At 47.4% G+C, this 19,275-nt stretch overlaps 1 protein-coding gene across 2 annotated transcripts in view; it reads left to right on the top strand.

Moving 5' to 3' along the window:
• The window catches only part of ASTN1 (astrotactin 1), a 288,385-nt gene extending 269,391 nt beyond the window's left edge, over positions 1-18,994 (top strand). The window contains exons 21-23 of one of the 2 annotated variants that reach the window (XM_081024738.1): positions 4,209-4,309; positions 13,682-13,865; positions 18,047-18,420. In XM_081024738.1, the coding sequence (XP_080880864.1) occupies positions 4,209-4,309; positions 13,682-13,865; positions 18,047-18,284 (523 nt within the window). In that variant the 3' untranslated portion in view covers positions 18,285-18,420. Of the gene's footprint in view, positions 1-4,208; positions 4,310-13,681; positions 13,866-18,046 lie in introns of both variants that reach the window. The other variant, XM_081024737.1, reaches the window with a different exon arrangement.
• Positions 18,995-19,275: the final 281 nt, after the last annotated feature.

The raw sequence follows: 19,275 nt of genomic DNA on the forward strand, positions 1-19,275 counted from the left end.
TACTACACATGGGTGCCTCTGGGAGCCCTCCCTGACCCTGTGAGATTAAGTTTATTGTTCCCATTTTATAGTTGAGCAAACTGAGGTTCAGCAACACTGAGTAACTTCCCCAGAATCATAGAGCTGGTTGTCTGGGGTGTGACAGGTGGTGAAGAATTGAATCAAGGTTTGCAATTCCTTCACACATTATGTCTCACACCAGCCACTCCTGGGTCCTGGAAGGATCTAGCAGCGTGATCTTTGTACCTCACATTAAAGCACGGAGCTGGCTCTTCACCCGGGGTCCACAGAGGTAGAACTGCATTTCAGCACAGCTGGCTGACTTTGTCATCCTATGCATTTTATTAATGCATTTAAAAACCATTATCCTGAGAAGGGTCCACTGTACAAAAGCAGTTAAGAAACCCTGGCTGAAAAGTATCCTAAAGCATCTGGTCCAACATCCTCACTTTAGAAACGAGGAAACGGAGGCCAGAGTGGGGAAGTGACTCTCCGGCCTTCTTGCTCACTGCCCCTTCATCATGGCATGTGCACAGAAGAGCCTCTGCCTTTGGGGGGCATGTGACAGCAGACAGGTAATTCAGAAGGGAGCAGATGCGGAGTGGTCAGTGGAAACCGCCACACCTGGAGGGGAGAAGGTGAAAACAGCAAGGGCGGTCAGCCCTTGAAGGAGGCCCAGCTCCTTACATATCAGGTTTCAGGCCTTGAAGACCCTGCCCAGGAGCCAGGGCCAGGCTGTACTGATTCTCTCTCTCTCTCTCTCACACACACACACACACACACACACACACACACACAATATCAGTGTCCCCACTAGTTCTCCAGTGACAGGCAGAACAATCTGAGCCACGCAGTGGTAGAAAGGACCAGAAGCTTTGGGCGAGGCAGTGAATATCCCTACACATTGGCCCTCTGGATGGAAAGAGGGCTTCCCTCTGCGGTCCAGTAGTTCCAGCTAACCCTCTTACCGTCCTGCGAGTGTTCACTGGTGGACAGGACAATGCTAACAATAGACGGAGCAGGCCTTCCTGAATGACGGCATGCGGCACTTCCCCATGAAAACGCGTCAAGTGCGCCCCAGGCTTTCATGCTAAAGATAAGCTGGCAACTTATTCCATGTCACTTGAGGACCCAGGGCACTGAGATCGCTGAGGAATGGCTCTTAGGTCAAGCGTTCCCTCTACTAAGAAGGTTGTGGGACACTCATATTTGTCCATAAGCTCTCAATAAATTTTTTTAATAGGTTGTGGGAAGCATTTCCTAATAACTTGCTTTGCTATTAAAAATAGTAAGGCCTAGCACCCTCGACTTTACACTAATTACCCCACCAGCGTAATGTGGGAATTAATTGAAGCACCAGCATTTTCATTTCTGTAGTGTTTAGCTGGAACTTAGAGTTCAGATAGGACACAAAGCAAGGCTGACTGAAGGAGTGGGAGAAGGTGGGGTGTGGTGAGAAGTAACACCGCCCCAGGCATGGAGAGAGGGGGCCCACGTGACAGCCAATTTGGTACCTCAGGCTCAGACTTTTCCCATCACAGTCCAGGGAAATTAAGGACCCAGGGTTAAATAATGGTGGGTTACAAAAGGTGGCTGGATTCTAGCCATAGACCGTATAGGGCAGGTAGCAAGACTCCAGCCCTGAGCTGGAGTTCCAAGGCCACGCTCGAGACCCTGGAAGGTGGACAGGAAAACTCAAAGCCCAGCCATCCGACAGAGGCTGGGGCACCAGGCAGCCTGGATCTCAGCTACCAGAACCAGGGCTGGGGCTCAGGAGTGTGGCTCAGCCATGGTGGTGGGGGTGGGAAGGAAGGGCCCAACGCTAAGAACTGGAGCCCAGGACCAGGCTCTTGCTAGCAGCTAGGAGAGAAAGGGCTTCCTAACTCCTGACTCTGGTAAGAACTGACCACCGGAAGTGGAGCCAGGGCAGAGTCTGCAAGCAAAATGAAGAGGCCCACCTTTGGGTGGGGAGATGGGCTTCTATACATCAGGGTCCCTATGGGCAGGGTCTGCAGAGAGAGAAGGGGGCTCACCCGGACCCTAGAGGGCAGTGCCAGCTACGTTGGTGGGGCAATGGGAAACAGCAGGTGCCAGACAGGGCTGATGGGAAGCACCAGCTTCTGGTTTGGTGGCCTCAGTCACAATTCTAGACACAGCACCAAGAGGCCAATCAGGCGATCCGGGACCACATGATGGCAGTTTTCCGTGGCCACCATTGCTAGCGGTTCAGGCAGCCCACTCAGACCCAGGCGGAGAGGGACGTTGAGAGAGAAGGGTGGCAGTCCCTGGGTTTGGGATCCAGGGTGAGGGTGGGGTTTAGTACGAGGCCCGGCTGTAGATCTAAGCTAAGGTGCAGGACACAAGGCCAAGGTCAGCGGGACGGACTGAGCTACCTGTGCGGATGAGACGGAGCTGAGCACCTCGTCCCCTGGTCCCGATCTGACTAAGAGCAAGGGGGGTGGGCGGTCCTGCCGGAGTCCACAGGTGTGATCTGTACCCTCGAAGGCCAAGGTTCCCAAGGGGATGGAGCCTGCCTGTGTGCGGTGCCCATGGTGCCAGCATGAGGAATAAGGGGAGCAGAGGGCGGGGACTCACACGGGCTCTTCCACTGACCGTTCTCCGGGCTTCTCTGTGGGGAGGGAGTGGTAGATGCCAGGTGGTGTTTACTCTGCTAACAGAATCGTTAGGCCATTTCCATCCCTGTTCTGCCTCGCCGACTCAGCTGTCTCTGCCTGGGCCACTCTCCCCCCCACATCTCTCTTCCTCCCCATAGTTCTGCCCAGAGGAAAGAAAGTTCAGAATTGCCAATAACTGCAGCCTCCCAGGGCGACCCAGCAAAAGAGAAAGGGACGAGACAGGTGGCATGAAGGATCTGCTTTAGACTCACCGGGTTAGTGTTAGAGGCCCGACGTACGGACACCAGGGTCATGGTCATGGTCCCTCTCTGAGTGTAGAACCTGGAGCTGCTCTTTTGCCTCTCCATCCAGCTCCATCACCCAAGAGGGAAATGATACGTTCACCCTCCTCCTAGGGGTGGGCGGTTGGGGTGCTGTTAGAATCTTTTTCATTGTCACATCACTTGGTGGCACGTTTCCACTCTGGACTCCTGCTCCACGGTGGGGAGCATCTCGGTGGGTCAGAAAGAGCTGCATGTAGGGAATAGAATTCCAGCCTCCAGCACCTAGACACCCCTCACCTCTGGCTGTTTCACTCGCTTCTAATTTGAAAGAGGAAAATTGTCCTCAGTCCTCTGTGTAAACGTGTCAACCGAGCACAAGACAGGACAGAACGGGGTTAATACGGTTTAGGCGTCGTCCCTGGGCTCCAGCTCCTTCCTGCACCAGTTCCTTCGCTGCATTATCTCATTTCATCTTCACAGTGACCTCCAAGCACTTTCACTATCATCCCCATTTCCCAGATGGTGGAAAATAAAGCTCAGAGGAGTTCACTCCACATGGCAGGAGCGGAGGCTTCAGACCCAACTCCTGACCATCTGTTTCCATAGATACAAACTCCTGCCCACAGCTCAGTGATTGTCAGAATGTAACTGGCATCAGAATCACCTGGAAGGCTTGTTACACCGTATTTCCCCGAAAATAAGACTGGGTCCTATACCGTATTTCCCTGAAAATAAGACCGGGTCTTATATTAATTTTTGCTCCAAAAGATGCATTAGGGTGTATTTTCAGGGGATGTCTTATTTTTTTCATGTACAACAATTTACATTTATCCAAATACAGTCATGTCATCTTCTGGAACATCGTCAAAACGTACTAAATGCATCCGTCTGGCTGACGATCTTAACTGGGGCTTATTTTCAGGGTAAGTCTTATTTTCGGGGAAACACGGTAGCATATATTTCTGGTCCCCATCTCTAGGGTCTGACTCAGTAGATCTGGGTGGGACATGAGAAGTCTCATGGCTGTCAAGTTCCCAGGTGGTGCTAATGCTGCTCACTTTGAGAACCAGTGCTCTATGCCATGATGCTTTCCACCAACTCATAACCCAAAGCAGCAAATTACAACCCAAGATCTACCGAGAAGCAGTGAGAGGCTCTAGCCTACGTACCTTGTGACCTGGGTTGTGGCAGTAAGGGCTCTGCAGGGTCGTGAGAGCAGCCAGCAACCCCTCCCGCCATCCAGGCAAAGCTCAGCTGTCAGCAGGGCCTCCTGCTCTCTCTGATAACAACACCCTCCCCTCCCTGCCAGGTTCACCCTGTGGGGAGTGGACAACACAGGACGACGCTCCAGACCAAGTGACGTGATCGTGAAGACCCCTTGCCCCGTGGTGGATGATGTCAAAGCCCAAGGTAAGGGGCACTGAGGCCGCAGGTCTGCAGGGGGGTACTCCAGGGACCTCCCCTTGCCGCGATGAAAGAGAGAGCAAGAGGGTCAAAAGGAAGTTCAATGGCAAAGGGGGTCTTGAACTGAGAATTCAAGGCCCAGCTGCGGAGCGTCACCTTTCCACGAATACTCTTCCACGTCTGGTGGAATTCCTCACCATTTCCCATTATTCCGCATAGTCCGGAAGTCACGGAGCCAGTAGGAGATGCTGAAGAAGGCCCCAGGCACACGTGGTGTGACAGCAGGTGCTGAGTCTGTGCTAAAATCCCCATGACCTCTGTCCTCGGGATGCTGATTGGCTGTCTTACTCTTTTCACATTTGTATGTATATCTGAAAAGTTACCTTGAATTAAAGCATGGACAGGCTACAGATTTGAAATTGATTGCTATACCATTCCGTCCCTTGACAAAGATCTGTCAAAATCCTTTTCCTACCCTTTTTGGAGTTATTATGGACCAGTTCTTTGGGAAACGGTTGTCCCCCTTCCGTGCACCAGATCAGCCCTTGTCAATTAGGAAGAATTTGTCTTCGGTCAGCATTCACTGCACAAAACAGCACACTTCTTGGGGCTCTTTTCCTCATGATGCTCCCTTGTCTTAACATCGTCCCCCATTCTGGGGCTTATCACATCCCCTCCGCAACCAGAATTTAGCAATCCTGGGTACCACGTCTACAGGGCTCTGGCATGAATTAAAATGACCTGGACAACCACTAATACCTATTCAGTAGAACTGACCCGATAGTCTTCACACGTTAACAGAGACACTGACTGATGCTGGAGGTTTAGGTTGTGCACGTTTCAACGGAGAATTATTGTGGCCAAACTGGTCTTCCGGTATCCCTCAAATCATTTTATATACGTCTCCTGACTCCCGCTGTATCAGGTTGACCACGAAGGACACCACCCCACAACATTCAAGGGGTGACATCACGGTGATGCAAAATCACAGGGGGAAGATGACCTGGACCTACTTTAATTAAAGTCACCGATGCTGTAGCACTTGACAACTTCTCAAATGCTTTGTACATTTATTGTCTCATTTAACATGCCTGGCACATTAAGAGTACTGTCATCCGGTCATCGTAAGGCTGCTTCTTAAAACTCTTTAATGGATTGCCATTCTTCCTGGGACAAAAATCAAAATATGTAACAGGCATAGTGGAACCTCAGTGGAGAGGCCTTTGCCCACTTCTCCAGCTCTCCATGCCCACTCTCCCCGTTCATCTCTGCATTTCAGCCTCACCGCCTTTCTCGGTTTCTCCAACACTTTTTCTCCAACCATTTTTCTTCCACTGTGGAGCCTCTGCATACATTGGTCTCATGAACTCAAATGCTCTCCACTCCCACCCTTTTCAACTGATTAAGTCCCTTCACCTTGCAGATCTCAGATCAAGTGTCCCTCCGTCAGGACAGAAGGGGTCAAGGGACATTGCTACATGTCCTCATAGCACCATTTTTCTCTCCTTTAGAACACTCATCTCCATTTGCTATTATAATCATGTGTTTGATGTCTGTCTATCTCAATGGACAGCGAAGTCCACGAGAGCAGGATCTGGTCTCTTCTTGACCACTGTTATGTCTGTAACACTTAGAAGGCAGAATGGTGACCAGTTGGTTATAGAAAAATGTAGACTCTGGGGTCAGACCACCCCGTGTCAAATTCCTGCTCTGCCATCTATGTACTTGACCTTGAGCAAGTTATTTCACCTCATGCCTCAGTTCACTAATCTGTAAAATGGGCTGAGGGATAATAGAACCCTAGATAATAAGTTTCTGGCCAGAATTAAATGAGTGAACGTATGTGAAGTATTTTTTTAAGTGCCTGTCTCAATGTAAGTGTTCAGTAAATGTTAGGGTATATATTCTGGGATGGTGACCCTCAGGGTCAACCTGATAGAACTGGGGTCAGGAAAGCCATAAATAAGGTGATTGGAAGGGTACCAGCAAATCAGCTTCGCCATAGTATTTCTCTTCTTGACACTTGCCCAACCTAAACTTCCAGCACCAAGCAATGTCTCTCTATCAACATGCAAATATATTAATATGCACATGCTATCATTAACCATATCTGCTTTCTCGGAGGAACTCAATAAGTATTTACTGAATGAGTAGAATATCGGCCCCATTTTATAGATGCAGAGATTGAGATTCGGAGTAACGATAAGATGACCAGGGTCATACAGTTAGCAACCTACAGAGCTCACATTCAGATTCGTTATTTGGCATCAGTTCCCGTTTGGCCTATGATGTAACTTAGATATATTTAGAGGGTTATCATGTAAAAGACCGAAAACCTTTCTTGGTCTCTGAATACCGATGAAGAAACGACCTACATTAAAAAAAAAAAAAGTGTTCAAGTTAGATACCAAAACCTTCTCCCTTTCAGGACGATTAGTGTCCGCTGGGATGTTACAGTAGAATGGAGACCTTTAGGCATAAGGCAGATGTGCTTCTCTCTGGAGCAAGTGCTGCCTGGCTCATGGGGTATGGACAGAGTGAAAGCAGAGTCTGGGGTTGAAACCCCCAGATGCGCGACTGTGTGGGGAGGACCCGTGGCACCCTTATTTCATCACCTCTTGATTTCTTACTCCACTCCAAAGAGGAGCAGCTGATGAGGAAGTACCCCAGCTATTTCTGTTTGGGGGGATTTGCTAATATCCTTCCTGCAGCAGTGGACACCTTGGACTTGCTCGCTGAATATGTAGGCGGCAGGCTGGTGGGACTTCAGGGAGTGATTAGAAGTTGGAAGGGTGCAGCATAACACTGCCTGTAGGAATAGGTGGATGGAAGCAACTCTGATACAAAGAATGGCCGACATACTCTCGTCTGCCCAGCAGAGGTCACGGGACTCTTTCTCTGTAGGGCTCCTTTGGGTTAGTTCCAGCCTCACAATGTATCAAGAGGGTCTTCTGACCACTTGCGCTCCCTGACAAAAGGGTTTCTGAGATCCCAGCTGGAAGCACGAAAGGAAATTTAATGCTCAGAGCATAAAATACCCAGGGCCTGATCTCCTTCAGCCAGGAAGGAGTCCTTCCTTACAGGGCAAATGTGATTAATGAGTTAGGCTAATTGAGGGTAGCCTCGCAAATTAATACAGTGCTAGCAGTTCTACCAAAAAACCATATGCTTTGCCTCCTTCCGATCCAGATGGTGATCATAAATATAACTCACTTGGGTCTGAGTTTAAACCTAATAAAAAATGAGAATTACCTTTTGAGTGACCCAGAACATGACTTCAGCTCCTAATTATCTAGCAGGAAGCCAGACTCGACTCCTTATGTGAACATTTTTCATAAACTAGGTACTTTCTATGAAGAATTCTACCACGTCATGACACTAAAGCTACTGTGCAATTAACTTTCTACCAATAGTTTACGGAAACCACCTTTCCCCCAGTAGGAACAAGCTAGTATCGGCAGTGAAATCATCCTCGTCTTCAGGGTAGGGCGAGGTCTTCCAAAAGTGCTTCATGAAGCCCCACTAAAAGAAAGCTAGTTCTCTTCCATTACTCCCCCAACATCCATCCTTCCCTGATGCCAAACAGAAATACTCATTCGCTCCTTCATTTGCTCTTAACACAGCCATTCATTGAGCCTTGGTATTAGATGCTAACGAAATAAAAACAATTACGCCCAGAATCTATGTTCAAGAATTGTATCACCAGAGTTCATGAATTGGTCAAATCATACAACATATATTAAGCCCTTACTAAATGCCTGCTCTGGGCATTAGGGGCCAAAACTTCCTGCGCCATGGAGCTTCTATTGTAGCAGAGAAAAACAAGCAACAACAAAATAGTCAAATAAGTAATATTTCAGGTGGCGATACATGTTATGGAGACATAGAAGCAGGGAAAAGGGATAGGAAGTACAGAGGGTAGAAATTTAAGGAGAGTGGTTTGGGAGGAAGGTAAAGGAGGAAGATCATTTCAGATAGAGGGGCGGGTGTACAGAGATCCTTGGCATGTTTGAAGGAGAGAAAGGACGTGTCTGTGGTGGAGAGAGCTGGTGAGAGGGAGAGGAGTCAGAGAGGAGCTCTGAGAGGCTATGGGTCAGGTCCCCTAGGGCCTGGTCCTCAGAGTAGGGGATAGGACCTGGGGTGGATAGATAGGGCCTGGGGTGGAGCTGGGCAGCCCTGCAGGACTTTGAGCAGAAGCGTGACATGACCGCACTTAATGTCTTACAGGATATTCTGTCTGCGGTGTTAAGAATGGGCTCCGAATAGCGGGTCTGAGGTGGAAGTGGGGAGACAACTTAGAAGGGAGGGGGGATGATGTGCTAAACTAGAATGATCATCCTGGAGGTGATGAGAAGTGGTCCAGTTCTAAATTATTTCGATGGTAGGACGGACCAAAGGGATTTGCTCCCGGATTAGATGCGGAGCAGGCGAGAAAGGAGAGGCAAGCCAGTCTTACCGTGCGTTGTGAAAAGTGCCGTGTAGAGACACGTACAGAATGGTGAGGGAACACCAGCAGGCCCATGTAGTTCGACTGCTTGTGAGGTTTACCCGGCAGACGCCAGCAGCCCGCGTGAAGGCAGAGAAAAGGCAAAACACAGAACCAACTGGCTGAGGGGACTAGCAGAGGGTCATGTGGATCAGATCCGGTGGAGAAGGAGACAAATACAGGGCAGGTGGCTGCAGAGAATGGAGGAGCCAAAGGGCCTGGGGTTTCCGTCACTGAAGAATCGATTTGATGGCAGTGAGAAGTACAGGAACTGTGAAAGGAGGCTGTACTCACAGTAGGCGATAGTAGGATGTACTTTTTCAAAGATGGAGAAGTTCTCAGGCATGATGACTGGCTTTTGGTAACTGGCGCGGGGCCGGGGGGTCGGGGGAGGTCTCTAGACTTAGAGACCTCTTGGTTGGCAAGTGATGTCACCCAATAGGTGATAAGAAATGAGACGGAGAAGATGAACCAGATACCAGATTCTTCCATGGATGTAGCAGAATGGTCAGGAAGTGAGTAGTGGGAAATAGGAAAAGGCAGGTGAGTTTGTCAAGCGGAGGGACTTTTACGTATACACAGAGAAGTAATTGCCAGGGGTCATGAGAAGGACCCCTCTGCACTGGAAAAGGCTTCGGGCAGGTTTCATCCAACACAGGGCGAAGGAGAGAAGGAAGAGTATGGCCAAGGGCAAGGGTGGAGGGAGAGTTGTTGGTCATGTCTTAATGGTGGTCCCAGGGGAAGCAAGGGCAGTTTTGAGAGAATGAATGAGCAGAGCGGTGGTTTGCAAAGTGTGACCCAGAGCAGCAGTGTCAGCATCACCCTGCTAGACATGCAAACTCTCAGTTCCATCTGAGACTTACTGAATCGGAACTCCAGTGGGAACCAACAGTCTGTGTTTTCTCAGCCTTCCAGGTTGAGAATCAAGTTTGATTCTCAAGGATGAGAATCATTGGCCTGAAAGGAGCACAGAGCAGGATGGGGAAGAGAGAGGAGGTGAAAGGACAGATAGAGTTGGCCCAAGGGGAGGAAGGGAACCTTGCAATTTGGACGGTGCTCAGAATGACAAAGATCTAAGGTCATTTGGGATTCGTCATCCTCAAGTTTTCATGTGGAATTTTATGGTCAGTTACTTCAATGTGGGGACAGACTGAAGTCTCAGGTAGCTCCCAAGGAAAGACAGGGATGACTTAGGATTTCTGTTCAGGGGACTTCCGTGATAGCTGCCAAGGAAGCCGTGGGTAGAGGTATAGCCGCTTCCCAGGATTCTTACCTCATCATAAAAAGAGAAGCTGCTACTGGGGGAATATGAAAGCTCAAGGGTGCCCCTCGAGCCACCCCCTTCATTTAAGTAAGACTACCTCCCCCATCTCTTGGACGCCTGTGTGTCTGTCTCTCTCTCATGGCATTGGGAAAAGCGTGATCTAATAGAAAACCGATAATAATAATACTACAAAAATAGCATCTACTCTATTGTCCAACTCTCCCCCTCTCTCACCCGATTCCAGACTCCATGGTTTATTTGCTGTTTTTAGATATGCCACCCACCCTAGCCTGGGAGCCTCTGTGCTGGCATTTTCTCTCCCTGACAGGCTTTTCCCCAGGCCCCTTCCCTCCTCCAAGTCTTGGCTGGAATGTCATCTGATCCAGGAGACTACCCTGACCTCCCTGTTTAGAATCACAATGCCCCACCCAGCACTCCCAACTTTCCTTCTCCTGTTTTATTTTCCCTCATTTTTTAACACATTATGGTTCACTATTTATTATGTTTATGGCTTAACTGAATGTCTCCTATGACTAGACTGTAAGTGTCTAAAGGTGAGCACTTCAGTCAGAGTTTCTCACTGATGTAGCCCAAGTGCCTAGAAAAATGTCGAGCACATGGTAAGCACTCAGTATAAATGTGATTGAATGAATAAATGCATGCTTTCTGTGTCCAGACATTGTGCCAAAGAAAGGCTTTACGTTTAACATCACTTTCAGTCTCACAATAACTTTGCAATGTATATGTTAGTAAACATCATAGAACAAATAAGAAAACGAAGACGCAGAGAGGTTAAGTAACTTTCCGAAGGCCACACAGCGAATATAGTGGAACCCAACCCCATCTGTTGCCATGGTGCTTATTCTTAACCATTCTCCATGGGTCTACAGGTTTCAATCCCAGCCCTGTTCATTTATTCTGTTGCCTGAGAGATCTTGGCTCCCTTCTAATAACTTGGTTTCCTTTTTTATGATGAGGCTGTGAATACAGCCTCCCATCTCTTCACCTGCATTTTAACTATTTTTGGACATCATGCATGTTAGAGAAGGGAGAAAGATGCCTAGTTTGAGTAAGTCAGGACTCCTGTGAAGGTGAAAGCGGGGTAAAATGAGAACTTAAAATGCCTCATATTCTTTTCTATCCTTTGAGATAGTGAATTCTTGAGATGCTATGAAAGTGAATGAAATAATATCTCTAAATTCAGTGGAGACAGGAAGAGCCAGCGATACTCACACTCTAGGAGCCTGACCTATAGCGTCCCATGTATTGATGAAGGCTTTGAAGCACCCCCTGGAGGTAGATTCTGTTGGTTTGGGGAGCTTTGTAGAGGAACCTGGGCCTATCCCATCTGGTCTCAGGCACATTGGTTGCTGCCATCGGGAAGCACCAGTTTTCTCTGGATATTACGGTTGCGTTACGAGAATAGCAAACATGCCAGAAAACAGTATCTCTTTCATCTCTGTTCTCAGTGGCAACTCACAACCAGGGCCTGGGGCCTGGGCTGCTGTTGCCCATTCCCAGAAATAAGAACAGTTTGATGTCAGTAAAAGGGTGGGAGAGGAACCCCAACCCTCCACATCTGGGCTCCAGTGTGGTCACCCACATTTTTCCTCCGATTCTCTTCTTAGTACCCACTCCCTGCTTCCCATTGCACACCACACAGCTCTTCGAGCAGTCCCTTTGCTCTTTCTATCTCAGCGCATGAAGAGACACATGCCCTGCACTCTAGTCCCTCTAGGACTTCCTCTGATTTGGCACCTATGGGCCAACCAGGCTAATGTTCTCTACTTGAAACAGTCACTCTAGAATTGCATCCCCTAAGACTGCCTCCTGTATCTTAAATCCATTAAACACGCCCATGCCCTGTGCAACCGTGCAAAAGAGCAGAGGAAAATAGACAGTTAAATCTTGCCTCCCACCCACACTGGCTACGTGACCTGGGGCAGGTGACCTTGCCTCTCTCTGAATGTCCTCATCTGTAGACCAGAGACATTCATACCCATCTTGCAGTGGTGGGTTGAGGATTGAAATTCACGTGTGTGAAGTTCATGGCAATCGATAGGCCTTTATTAAACAACTGGGGATACCACGGATCTTTATTTTCTAAATCACTATCATTTTTAGTCTCGTGATCCTATTGTAACAAGAGAATTTTAGAATCCAGCAAATGTAGGTGGATTTCTGAACGAACACTCTTTGTAATGTAGCTCAAGTTGCTGGCTTCAAGAGTTTGGTGGCTAAAGAAGCGGTATAGCCCAGGATAGAGAGAGACCGTCTCCTAGAGTAGATTCAGATTGCCCCCTAGTCATGAGTTCCATTCACTTGGCTAACATTTTTTGATCGACTATATTTCCTGGCCTTAAGCTAGCCACTCAGAGCAGGGAGGAAGTCAGATCCAGTTTCTATCCTCATTAGCAAGAGGCCAGACAGGAAAGTAAGAAAATTATTATAGTGTCTGGGTAGAATAAGAGTGGGAAGTTATTTATTCCAACCCAGGAAACTCCTGCAGTGACAACTCTTATCATTACCAGCAACCCTGAATTCACTCGGAACGGCGACAAGGCATCAGGTAGCTGTGTCTTTCAGCTAACGGGGCGTCACATGGGCAAAGTGTGGCTTAGAATCCTATAGACTTAGTTTCTTCATCTCCAGAGCTAACACTGGACCCGAGACAAAGCATTGCTCACAGATCTCAGTTCCCAGATGTTTAAGAAGGAAATGTAAACAAATCTCCTTTCTGACAGGTTTAATGAGACAATCTTTCATAATACAGTGCTTTGCGCTCCCAAGGAAAAACTGCCAAAGCTATCCAAATTCATTGCCCCTTTGCCACGTCACCAAGCTCAACTTAGTAATGCATGCCTTGGACTCAGAAGTAGAAAAGATATAAATTAAACTGAAAGATTACTCACTTGGAACTGCAGAATATACTGGATTCAATTTATGTGTCACCACAGATCTGCAGGCTTCTCTTCATATCTGGCCTGGGCAGCCCTAGCAAAGGCTGCAGTCATAGGCCAGGTTGCTTTAGGCACTGCAACGGCTCAGGCTTCCTCAAGGTGCTCAAGACAGAACCCGACACCGCCTCACTTCTTACCTAAGCCAAACGCCTGTCCCCCTGCTGCCCAGGGCGTCCCTGTTGCTTTTATAAGACCCACTTGGTACCCAAGCACGTCCAGCCACCAGCTCCTCCGTGTACACCCTTCCTTTGGCTCTCCCTCCTTCCTAGCTGCATTTCCCTCCCTCCTGCTTCCCTGGGATTGCATTGGCCAGTAAAGTACTAATCTATGAGCTTTGGCCTCAGGCTCTGTAGTTTTAGGAAACATGGGTAAAGACAAAGAATATTAGAACTGAAATTGACCTTGGAGACACTCTGTTCGCAAGCTTTCATTTTACAGAAGAGAAAACCGAAACCCGATGGGGCAAAGGTAAAGTGAATGACTCAGGCCACTTTCTCCACATTCTAGGCTCAGTATTCTTTAAGTAATATCATACACACGTGTATGCATGTGCAGATGCATTTACACACACACATGCATGCGCACGCATACCTATCTGCCTGCATACGTAATCATTTATATTATGTAAATATGTAATCTTATTTATTTGCCCTGTCTGCCCTCCTCAGAAATAGCGGACAAGATCTACAATCTCTTCAATGGTTACACCAGTGGGAAGGAGCAACAGACGGCTTACAACACCCTTCTGGATCTGGGTCCCCCCACCTTACACCGGGTTCTCTACCACTACAATCAGCACTACGAGAGTTTTGGAGAATTCACCTGGCGGTGTGAGGATGAATTAGGCCCCAGGTAATCAATAAATTTCATTGTCTCTTTTCAAGACCCTGGCTTGAAATTTTGTACCTTCTTTACTAGGATAACATATTCATTCATTTGCATAGCTATCCTGCGTGAGCTTAGGTGCTTGAAGAACTAATTTCTATGCTTTTAGACAGCTCAGTTCATACAGATTAGTTCTGGATAAGCTGGGTTTAAGCAGTCAAGTCATGAATGCATTTCCTGAACTCTGAAAAAACTTTTGCCCTTGACCTGTTGTAACCTCCTCTTTATCATGCTGACACAGCATTCCAAAGGCTACAACTGTAGGAGCCAAAAGCTTCGTCTTGTGAAAGAAAATGAGGAATTTTATGGCAGAGGTTATCCAAAAGTATTTATTGCCTATGAACTTTGCATATATTATATGCGCTCTATAGCTAAATTTCATTCTGCTGAAAAACAACATGGGGTAGTCAACCACCCACCTTGACATCTATGTTGGCCGAAGTAAGGATAGTGTAGTGTCTGTCAACTTCCTCTGGCCCCTACGCTACGACTTCCCCAAACTCAATACCCCCTGCTTTTAGATTGCATAACCCAGATAGAGGTCTTTGAGAGAGAGAAATGGGAAGAATGTGTAGAGATATCATCTTCCTTTTGTTCCACTGGCTGTACATTGCTACTTTGCGAGAAACAGATTTCCCTGGAAATATTGGAATTTTCAGATAAACAGGGTAAAGAGGTTTTCACATGGAATGTGAGTAGCTATACGTCCCCCAAATAATTTAGGAGCTCAGGAAGAAAAACTAAATATGGCAAGAACTTTGAGGATACGGAGAAATAAAAAAGAAGACAGAAAGTCAATGCTGTTGTATCTTCTAGCACCTAAAGAATTATTGCGCTCCAGACAACAGGGCTAAACAAAACCGTCACCCAAATGTCATCCCATCCATCTGACCTCTGGCCAAACTGCAGGGAGACCCAGCCTTGGTGTGCCTTCTTTCTTGTGTGACGCAAAATTATAAACTTTCCTGGAAGACCCTTGTTCAGTACACTCCCCCCTTATTTCCTTTTTTTTTTTTTTTTTTTTGAAGGAAGGAGGACATTTAGGATTATCTTCTTGAAATAAAACTATTTCATGTGTCAGATCAGGAAGAATGTTGATGTATTCCATAAATGATATACTGATGTTTATAAAGGGTAGTAGCCCTTGAGCGAACAGGTGTACTGCTATGGTCCAGGGCATAGGGGGAAACAGACAAGGGGCTTTCAAGTTGTTTTGTCTCGGTTTTGGTAAAAAGCCAACCTTGGGTTAGAAAGTTAATACACGTTAAGAAATGTCCTCTCTGCTCCATCCAAACCTTTTCACACTGCTGCCCTTACTATTATTCATTTCATCCCCCCTCCCCAACTCTCTCCTTTCTACTTCTCTCTCTACTCCCTCCTTCCTCTTTGCTCCCCCACGCCTCTCCTCCTCTCTTTCCTCCTTCCTCTGACATTTATTGGGTGTATATATGCAGTTCTTTGTTAGGGAACATAAATGTCACAGTTTGAATAGCACAAACATTTCATATATCATCTTCATTTCCAAGGGCATTTGGATTGCCAATTCCTCTCTTGAAACTCAAGAGTCAGAAGGACAATTCGTTCATGAAGAAAGTGAGCAGGGAAAGAAATGTGGATCTAACTGTAAAGTAAGGCCCACTGTTAACTATACAGTCTTTCCCCAAAACTCTCTTCCCCGGAGACCCTTTTACAGGTTTTTCACGGCTGTATAGAGGTTGCAGGGGGTAGGGGGGAGTATAGTTTCATTAGCATGTAGAAAATGTAATACTTTACTTCTTAGTGTCATGGATCTCAGGGAGAACCACAGGAAAGAAAAAGTCCTCTGCCTCGAGATACATCAACCCACATTGGATTCTGGTGTGAGAGTGAAGAGAAAGGGGCCTGTTGGGTGCTTACTTCCTGTGAGTGAGCAGAAAGTGTTCCCTCAGTTCAGTTCAATCCATTTCCATCAGAATTCATGGAGGCCCCCCGGTCGAGTTGAGGGTTGAAATACTTTAGGAAGAACATTGGTTGCATAGCTCTTAAGAAAGAAGACCACAGGCTCCGAGATGGTCAAGGGCAGACCCAAATTAATTATTATTTTTTTAAAACTGACCAATGAAGGTAGCCACAAAGACCCCATGGGCTAATTAAATCCGTTTGTTGGAAATGATGGCTAGAATGTGTTCCTTTATCTATTTCTGGGAAGATGATAGAGTTGCTGCTCCTAGTCTTCCTTCATTCCCCTTTCCTCCACCTCCCCAAAATTTGTCAGCAACTCATGACATGCAGTAGGATAGATTAAGAGCATGGGCCACCAAAGTCCCTACTGATGGAGACTTTTGGAAAGCCTGCTTGGAAGCCTCTGATAGGCAGAGGAGGGACCATCTGCACAGATGGTCTTTAGTCGGCAGGCGGAGTATTTGTTTGATTTCCTCTGACCCACCATTGAAGGTGAGAAGGTATGACTACCCCTCCGATGACCTCACACTGTCTTAGCACCTTGACTTTGCTGTTGAAGCTCCATGCCAAAGTCATCTCCGCCCCTCTCTCAGCATGTCCTCCTAGGAATGCAGTGAGCTCACCCCTGGTGATGCTCATTGCCAGGACAGAAGAAGAAGAATGCAACAAATGCCCTTATTGTTCTTTGAAAGCTTGTTTTCAATGGGATACAGACACTTCCGTTTTCTGGAAGGAATTGTTGATTAAATGCAAAGAGATGGTTCCTCACCTGAGACAGTTAGCCTCCCTGCTTCCCCCAAAATAAGACCTAGCCAGACAATCAGCTCTAATGCATCTTTTGGAGCGAAAATGAATATAAGACTGAGTCTTAAACTATGTTATATTATATAAGACCCGGTCTTATTTTCCTATACGTCTTATTTTACTATATGTTTCGCTCCAAAAGATGCATTAGAGCTGATCGTCTGGCTAGGTTTTATTTTCAGGGAAACATGGGAGCAGTTGATGATAAAGACTGCAAGCGTTTTCACGGAGCTTTCCAAAACAGCATGCTACAGCCTCACGCAAGCGTGTTCAAATAAGAGAAGCTTCCTCCATAGGTCTCTGGTCACTGGTTCTTGGGAGAAGAAGAACAGAGCTGAGTGAGGGAACCCTGCTCCTTCCCTCATCCTGAGTGCTCAGAGTCAACGCCAGGGAGGTCTGAGAACTGGCGATCAGGTGTTCCATATCTCTGACACCAGGAATGGGTGCCAGGAAGACCTCACGCCCATGAGATAGAGGGAGGTGAGAGCCCATTTCCCCAAGCTGCATGCAGAGCCCATCACACTCTGTTCTTGGCGCGGAGGGAAGACTCCATTCCAGTGTGTGTGAACTGGGGGAGACCTCACCCCACCCTCTGCTCTTTTTTCAGGATCTGCAACAGGTCAGGTGCCCTCTCATCACGTCCTTTTCCCACTCTTGTGCGGGGCTCAATGGCAATGTCTCCCGTCCTTCCTGAGGGAGATGCCAGAATGGAGCATGAGCTCACCAGAGGTTAATTACGTGATATGTACCACTGAGTCTGCACTGTCCCCAGGACTAGCCCTGTGTCAATGGGCACTGAGGGCATTATTGTCCTCATCCGAGTCACACTCTAATAACATCCACACAGGCATCATTAGTGGCATTTGATAGCCCCTGAAGTTTAATATATCAGCTGCTTCTACTCGCTTCAGAAAGAGCCTTGAAAAGGGAACAATATTCAAACACCTTACTTGTCATTTAATGATGATAAATGACTGGCTTTAAAGCAAACTGATTTGATGTCTTTCAAAATGGCCAACTCTATGATTTTAAAAGGACAGACATTTCCACTAAAATATTAGTTATTTTCTCTTCATTTTTCCCTATTGCATTTTGTTTCTCTGTTTCATTTGGTGCCTGCCCCACTTTGCAAATGCATCCATCCATCTATCTACCTACCTACCCACCTACCTATCTATCTATCTATCTATCTATCTATCTATCTATCTATCTATCTATCATCTATCTATCTATCTCCTTCCTTCCTTCTTTCCTTCCTTCCTTCATGCATTCGCTTGACAAATATTTATGGAGCTCCCTCAGTTCTAAGAGCCAATGATAAAATAGTAACCAAAATAGACCGGGCTCACACTGCTTGCCTTTCCCTCCTTCTCATCTTTCTAACCCCCGTGCTTGATCTCTAGGAAAGCTGGCCTCATCCTTTCCCAGCTTGGGGATCTCAGCAGCTGGTGCAACGGACTCCTTCAGGAACCCAAGATCAGCTTGCGACGCAGCTCCCTCAAGTACCTGGGGTGCCGCTACAGCGAGGTCAAGCCCTACGGACTTGAGTGGTCAGAGCTCAGCCAGGACCTCAGGAAGACATGCGAGGAGCAGACCCTGAGTGTCCCCTACAATGATTATGGGGACAGCAAAGACATCTAGTGCCATGAGTCCAGACAGCGGCTGCCAAAAGGAAGCAGGAGAGAAGAGGGGGACATCTGGGTTGGTTGGTGGCTTTTTAATATTTTTTAATGGAACATTCAAACCTCCACAGACACCATCAAAACCAGAGAGAAACCCTTCCTTGTTCCCTGCAGAATTTCGTGTGACATCCTCCATCTGCATGACCCTCACACCTGCTGGCCAACGGCTTCAGGCAGCACTGTTTTTTTAGGGGATTACTTTGGGTCTTGTTTTACAGTTGACTTTTTTTCCCCCCAAGAGGTTCATCAAAACACTCGAAAGTTCTGTTATGCTTCCCATGAAAGGTCCTTAGGTCGAGGCAGCCTGTGCTCTCTGAGAGCCTGAGCCCCTTCTACTTAGGGACAGAGACAAGGCCAGAAGGCGGTTACCCTGGCCTCTGTCCCCAGTGTCAGGCATTCCCCAGGATGCCCCTCTTCTGGCCCAGCTCACAGAGAAAGACAACAACAAGGTTGGGAAGGTGGCCCCGGCCATACCGTGAGGTTTTCCTACTGCTAACGTCACACCTCATGGGTGAACCCAGCCTCCCTTCTGGGCCCCAATGGGTTTCCTGGACTGTTAGTTCCTTCCCCATGTTACAGGACAAATGAAATCTCCCTCTGGAAGGTCTCTGTCCTCTCCTCCAAACAATGTCATCTTTAAGAGGCAACAAAATGCTACCTGTCCAATGCACCTTCAGCGTGGTTTACCTGGGAGACTAGTAAGCAGTCCACATTCTGGAAAAGAAGTGGCATTTATTGTGTTTTAAAAAACAAAAAACTCCTGTGCCTCCAGGCTGAGCTTTTGCCGACCCCCAGTATACAGGACTCTCCCGATTGCCTAGTGTGGGCACCGCTTGCCTTGGACAGATAAGTCTCTTGGCTGATGTCTGCTCTGGACCAGGAGGGGCCAGTACCACCATGTCAGTGTTTTAGTGAGCCCAAGTTATTACTGATCACAAAACATCTTCTGT

This window comes from Rhinolophus hipposideros (genome assembly GCF_964194185.1).
Source record: "Rhinolophus hipposideros genome assembly, chromosome: 19".
NCBI lineage: Eukaryota > Metazoa > Chordata > Mammalia > Chiroptera > Rhinolophidae > Rhinolophus > Rhinolophus hipposideros.